At 37.0% G+C, this 7,367-nt stretch overlaps 2 protein-coding genes across 2 annotated transcripts in view; one reads left to right on the top strand and one right to left on the bottom strand.

The window, feature by feature from the left end:
• Positions 1-5,686, bottom strand: part of LOC108746907 (helicase domino) — a 31,938-nt gene extending 26,252 nt beyond the window's left edge. The window contains 3 exon segments of the mRNA XM_018483996.1: positions 2,220-2,997; positions 3,761-3,969; positions 5,501-5,686. Coding sequence (XP_018339498.1) covers positions 2,220-2,997; positions 3,761-3,958 — 976 coding nt within the window. The 5' untranslated portion in view covers positions 3,959-3,969; positions 5,501-5,686.
• A 907-nt stretch (positions 5,687-6,593) lies between these two features.
• The window catches only part of LOC108746906 (DNA repair protein RAD51 homolog 4), a 4,093-nt gene continuing 3,319 nt past the window's right edge, over positions 6,594-7,367 (top strand). The window contains exon 1 of the mRNA XM_018483995.1: positions 6,594-6,814. The gene's annotated coding sequence lies outside the window, so the exon portion shown is untranslated. The remainder of the gene's footprint in view (positions 6,815-7,367) is intronic.

The following is a 7,367-nucleotide window of genomic DNA, read 5'->3' as shown; positions in this document are numbered from 1 at the left end:
ATTATATCTGTTATAAATCTTTAAATATAAATTAATATACTTATCGGAATTTAGAAATTTTTAATTCATAATATTCAAGAAAGTTGTACATTTATGTTTTTATCGTTATCAAAACAATTAACTATTCTTATTTAAATACGCAAAAGCATGAATTATATAAATAAGTTATTATAAGTTAGTCTCTAATTAATATTACTATTTACATTAGATCAAAATCAGTAAGAACAATCTGCTGAACAACAGTATAAGAAATATTTTCAAAATTTGTGTCAAAGTTTTACCCCATTTTACGATATTTAAAAATACTTCTGTATTTTGAATTAACAAAAGTAGACAAATATTAATACATTTTACGCGAATAACAATTTAATAGATAAACGAAGAATATATTTTTGCCAATATAATTCCACAGACAGGCAAGAAACGTATCTATACGATTGACAACAATTAAAAGCAAGAAACGAAAACACTTCCAAAGTACTCCAATTAAAATAAATCGTTTCCATTTGCATTCGAGATGTATGTGTACATACGTATATGACATAACGAGACATATATTATTTTTACCAAGCTTCAAATAAAAAAACATGCGTCTGCACTTAATAATGATCAGGTCAATCACCACATCATCGTAGTTTTTACATAACATGCTATACTTGTCTGACTCATTCTATAGAATGGGCATACAGTGGACGTATAGTGTTATAGCATGAAAAAATTAGATGTTATTACAAGATGACAGTACAGAGTTCTACATCAATTTAACAGCTTTAGTAGCAGACAGTTCTTTGGCGAGCGTTTCTCCTGATCATCGTTCCAATAGTTCAAGTCAAGAGTACAACATATGTGTATAATACGGAAGTATATAACGCGTAAAAATAATCGTTTATGACAAGAACTTGTAGTATCTAAACTGCTCAAAAGCAAAACCAATATGGAGCGGCTTAAAGATACGAAGAAACGAACGACAGGCGATCTGCGGTAATCACCTATAATGAACGTGGGTGCTACGGTGGAAGCGGATGGAGGGTGAACGGTGACTGGCGAAGACTGGATTGCCGCTCGGAAGGCAAATACCATGCCATGGCGGCCCCCTTGAGGCCTACCTGGTACTTGTCCTAAGTGCATCATTTATTCCGTATACAAGCCGAATTTCAATTCGTTCAATTCAATTAAAGTATAATATGAATGAGAAAAATTGTCTACTCTGCAAGTAATATTTTCCTAAATGATAAGAATTCTCTTAACACAAGGATCTAAATTATAATTGTTTTTATTTATTATTCTTTTTTACTAATTAATGAACGATAGATAATATAGGTACTGATAAAATAACGGTGAGAATTCAAGAAAAACAGTTCTCCTTAATTATAAAGAATATGTATCTAAATAAAATATAAGTGAACATAGGTAGAATAACAATCCAAGAAAGATGAGTTATTAATTATAAAAAATGTGTATTCAAATAAATTCGAAATTCATTGCTTAAATTGTATATTTATAACTTTTTCATAATTATATAAAACCATATTTTTGAAAAATTCATAAGTTTACATATCATAAATCAAATTACAAATCTATCGAACACGAATTGTGGTAGAAGGAGAAAGAGTATCTATTTCAACGTATAGGGTGAGAGAACAGGATTATTATTTTCGCTTATGACGTCGTGATCCAATAAAGCTGCAACAATATTCAGTCGATTTTCTCTATTCTGAGAACCTGTATTCTAAGGCTTTCCTTTATCTGATATAAGTTTTTCTCTGCATGGGAGTGAGAAAATGAGTAAAAGACAAAAAATATTCTTTATTTTACACAAATTAAAAGATATCAAAGGAAGATGTTAGGATAAAAAAGAATTCTTTGGTACATCTTAAAATAGAGGAACACGACTGTATATTAAAATACGAATGAACTGAACTTTAAAACTGAATGAAAAGAACACGAATTTTCGCTATTAAAATTCAAGAAATATTTATGGATGCTAACAGAACATTTATCACAGTTCGATCTGAGATCAAATTGATTTGCTCATGAAATGTAACATATAATATTCACACATTATAATGATACATCTTTTCCATCCAGATATATTAATGAAATATCAACCAGTTTGAATGTATTACGTATTGACGAAAACATTGGATCATAATTGCTCAGAAGTAATGACAAAAAATTAAATCTTTTTGTTGCCGTAATTAACGGGTATTTATAATTACCTTGACTGAGTTGAGCTAGAGCCGCAGCAGGCAAGGTGGTGGACACCGCTACTGGCGTGACGCCCGCCCCAGCGATTTTAACCTCCGCTCTTTGATTCGGGATTTGGACCACTGTGGAGCCGGACGTGACGGTTGTGACAGTGGTCGTAGCGGTGACAATAGCGCTAGTGACGGTCGTAGTAGTGGTGACAGTAGTTGTAACAGCAGATAGCTGCGAGAATTCTGGTATAGACGACAGTGGCGCAGTCAGATCCTCGTCATCGTTATCCGGGTCGAGTCGATGCTGACGCAGAAAGTGTACTAACTGCGGCGTCGGAGATCGCTTCCGCCAGGCATAATACTCCATCATGTTGCCACCGGTGTGCAGAAAGAACAGTTCCGATGCATTTTCCGCATACTTCTCACGTATGCTGCGCATCCGCCGCATTTTATGTTCCATTATTCGTCTACGACAGTCGCTGGCGTCAAATGGAATCGGTTTCTCCGTCGTTTCCGATAATTTCAGTCGTTTCCTCGCTGGTGAAGGCGATTGCACCTGCACCTGCGGCGATGATACCTGCGATGACGTTGGTGCTACAAACACATTGCTTATGGAAGTGCGTACAAGTTTCGGCGACGTTGTCAACATAAGCTTAGTAGAGTTCTGTGGCCGTGACACTGTCGGAGGCGACGTGCCAACAATTCCGACAGCGTTGCGCGGTGGTGTACCCGCGATGTTAACGATCCTTGTAACTTGTTGCGTTCCGCTCGCGTTAGTTGTAGCATTATTCGGTATGACCTGCGAGTAAAAGTTCATAAGTACTACTCACACAAGCAGAAGAAAGGACGCCGTATTAATTATATGGAAAATTGAATCTTGAAATAAAATGAGTTAGTTTTAATGTTTATAATGTGTGTAACAAAAGATGTTATAATCACAAGATTCAATAATGGATAATTTTTTAATTATGAAGTATCAAAGATATAAAAGTGCATAGAGTAGCTTTAACAATACAATATCATAATGTAAAAACAATCTATTTTTGAGCCTTGTGTCTACAATATCTTTTATTTACCATATTACAAGCTAAATTATGCATAAAAATTCCTTTCATAAGGATCCAATTTTATTTGAATATACATATATATAATTAGTGCGGGATCCTTTTATTACAGAATTATGCCAAATATGTACAAATTATGGAGTACAATTATGACGAAATCCATGATTTGATAATCAGTAATATTTAATAAAAATAATCCAGATTAAAATAAACTTCAGGAATCGTTACATCCAATTATTATTTAATTAATGATCAATTATCACAGTTATTAAGCATTATTAATAATTAACAAATAACAATAATAATAGAGGTTAAATTCATCAATTATGATTTAATTATTAATTATTAATCAAGATATTACAAATGATAAAGCTAGATAAGAGAAAAGATATATCTCATATTTATCATTTTTTGCTATTCAAAAGAATGTACAGAACATATATTACTTCATGAAACACAGTATGCAGTTAAATTCTAATTACAAGCATAAACATTCACCTGTGTGAGACCAGGAACCTGAGTCGTAATAACAAACTGTTGCCCACTGGTAGTAGCAAGCACATTGAGGCCTTGAGCGGTAGCGAGAACTTGCTGCAGACTGACAGTCTGTTGAGCTGAACTTCCGTTATTTCCGCCATTATTAGCCGCACCCCGACTAAGGGGTGGTAAAATAGGTACACCCTGTTTATCACTCATTGCACGTTACGCTGAAAAATAACAGTAACACTGTATTACAGTAACTCACAATGACACGTAGCATAAAAATTCATATTTTATCATACAAAACATAAATACAGAAACTTCTTAAAGAAATTCCTTCTCAATAATAAAAAATTAATTTATTTTGATACAATATTATAATTTCAAATGTTGAATCTCATAAATATTCGATTATTGCTTTTCAATTTGGAAACATGGAAGCATATTTCAGTTTTAATGGAAGAACAAGCTCTATTTATTACTCTAATTCCTTCGACACATTTAATTTTTAAGATTATTTTAAAGTTTAAAGAATATTATAAAATCTAAATTTAATCCAATTAAAAAATTTTATTAAGTAAACTGAAAGATTATTAATTATTAATAAAATAAGAACAAAAACAAGAAAGTACTAGTAATGTAGAGAATCATACCCTTTAAAAAAACCCTTTAATAATAATTATAATATATAATATATACATTCAAAATAGGTATTCCTAATAATCAAATAATATAAATATAAAACATATATAGGAAAAAAATTGTAATGTATGCAATATTGAGAATAATACATTCACTGTTATATATAAATAAACATATATTAAAAAAAAAATAATTATTTAAATCAGTACATTTACAATTCACAACACACACATACAGATTATTTTTTAAATAATATATAAAATGCACACAACCTCTTTGTTTAATTAACATAATTATAAATTGGCAAAGAAAAACAATGAAAGTAAACATAAAAATATTCATATAAGACAAGAAGAAGAATATGCATATTAAAAAGGAAAATTCTAATAGAAATACTTTTTAATAAACTCGCACTTTTTAATGTCAACTTAAATTCTTTCGAGAATACGCAGAGCACCTGCAAAATAGCCGCGTGATTTAATTGCAAATTGTCGAAGGAAACAACGAAGATAAAGAAAAGTTTTAAACGACACAAAGAAGCGATAGCAACTACGGCCTACTAGACAAGTTTGTTCATTCTAAGAAAACGTTGATCGTTTATAAGGATCAAGACAATGTAAGAAAAAGAGCGAATTTAAAAAAGGCGTTTCTCATATGATTTGTGTTAAAAAAAAGGAGTAGACACATTCCGCGATCGAATACATTTGCGAAATTTAAAATGTACACGACGACAGGACATAATCAAGAAACCACGAAGACCTTAGGACGACGAAGATTGTCATCGCGACTATCGTCAACCGGCAAACTGAAACATTCCGAAGATTCGAGGGGGCTACCTGAGTGTCGTACGTTCGTGCGTGAATCGAGAGAGCGATGTGCTATATCGAGGTGAGCGCCGGTGACGAAATACGTCGTAAATGCGAGACGAGCCGCGCGAAAAGACGATGGGTCGCGCGCGTCCGGTGTCGCGGGCGTTGTAGGGGCGTCACGCGAGGAAACGACCTCGCCGACGACGCTCGGCGCCGATGGGTGGGGAAGCCGCGCGGCGCGGCGCGATACAAAGGAAATCTCCCGTCCGCCATGTTGGCGTTGGCCCCGAGACGGACCAAGACTTACCATAATGTAATCACAAATTACCGCGACGTAGGTGCGCCATCCACGGGAATGATCGTCACACCCGTGTTCCGCGTGGGTCAACTCGTAATTGGGTACCTCACGTAACATACGGCGCATGAGCTATATCTAATATTTTACGATACATCGTCACACCGCACGCCCAAGGACGCGTACGCACTTCTAAACATGGCGACGGCTGCGAGGAGAGTTTCGGCTCGCGGCTGAAACGAGTCAATCTCGAGTATTTACGCCAGTCGCGCAGAGATGGCGTTGCGCCTCCCCTCCCTTCCGATTGGCCTGCCGTGGCCGTTGCGCGCGGCAACGTGGCATCGACGGAGCCGCGTGATTGGCCGGTCCGCTCGTACGTTCGAACATGCGGCTGAAATGTGCTAACTCACATCCCCGGGTCTGTTCGTTTTTTAATCGTACTCCCTACACTTCCGTGCTACGTGCAATGCTAAATATGGATATTCAATTTCGAGCTCTTTCTCGCCCGAGAATGAAAAACGCTCATACACTGTTATCTCTGGCAAAATTACGAATACATGTAATTATTCGTACCTCAATTTTATTCCATTTTTGTCGATTAATAATTACCTATGATTATGTGATTAATTATTTACAGGAGTGGCTGAAAAAAGAATTCAAACGGACACGTGATTTTGTACGATCAGCGTGTAATGTAATATATGAATAAGAATTTTAGTTTCGTTTTCTTCTTTCGGAGTTTAGAAAATTTTGCTCCAATTTCAATAGTTAATTTAATAATCGCTACTCAACTGAACAATTAAAAAAGAATGAATATTCATCGAACGTTCATAATCAATTAATTACTAATTCCGATATATTTTTTTACCGAACTTATTTCGCAGTATCTGTAAAATTTCTCTAAAGTCTCTAAAATTTACCGTTTGATTGATTTCCTATCTGTTGGGTCCACCAAATTTTATCTTGATCTTAAAATTTAAAAAAATGCACAAGAAATTCAAATATATTACGGTTGCACTTTTTACACCTCGTTCTCTCGCCTTCTTTCTCTTTCAAAGTGCTCCAGATGCATTCTATAAACAAAAAAAAATCCCCCCAAAAAATGCAGGAGCAGTTGTTATATCTTCCTCGCTCGAAACAAAAGTCATCCACACTCGAGTATTGAGGGGAAAAAGGGAAGAGCAATTTCCGAGAAAAAGAGTACAGAAAGGTCGGAAGCACGAAATCATCAGTAGGAAATGAATGCAGCCGTGCACCAATCCTGAAGTACATGCCACGTGGCAAACGGCCGACTCGAAACTTTGTCTCGCTACGGTAAATTGGAAGGTAAACGCATGCAACGTCGTACTTACCCGTGCCATCGATCCTCTCCCGAATCACTCCATCCTCGTCGTTTCCGCGTGCTGTCGTGTCGGGGTCTCGCGTTGCCGGGGCCGACGAGTGCGGGCGGTGCGCCGTTCGATCGTCGATTCGTACGCGCACGTGCGTCCCTTGCGTGCGAACGCGTGCCGCTGCCACCGCCAGCGAGTGGCATTTTCGCGCGCGGGAATCTCGATCGCCATCCCAGCCGATCTCTTCGAGGCGCCACGAGGTAGGAACTCGCGAACCCGGTGGAATCCGGTCGTCGCCGCGGCGCCGGGACGTGCGACAGCCGACACGTCCGGCAAGGTGAGACGATTGACGCCACTGGACGAACTGCGCAGCACCTTCGTCTCAATTGGTGCAAATACTGCAAATTGGCGGCACCGGGCCGCTCAATATCGCCGGAAGAACGCTTTAAAGATGCGTAGTGCGCGGGCGCGCGCGAGATAACGCTTTTCGAAAATTAATTCGCGTAATGAATGGTCTATTCTTTCTGTTCTAGAACTCTTTATCTCTT

The sequence above is a fragment of the Trachymyrmex septentrionalis genome, unplaced genomic scaffold (assembly GCF_001594115.1).
Source record: "Trachymyrmex septentrionalis isolate Tsep2-gDNA-1 unplaced genomic scaffold, Tsep1.0 scaffold19, whole genome shotgun sequence".
NCBI lineage: Eukaryota > Metazoa > Arthropoda > Insecta > Hymenoptera > Formicidae > Trachymyrmex > Trachymyrmex septentrionalis.
Note: the sequence above shows the minus strand (reverse complement) of the source record. Positions and strands in the feature narration are given on the sequence as shown.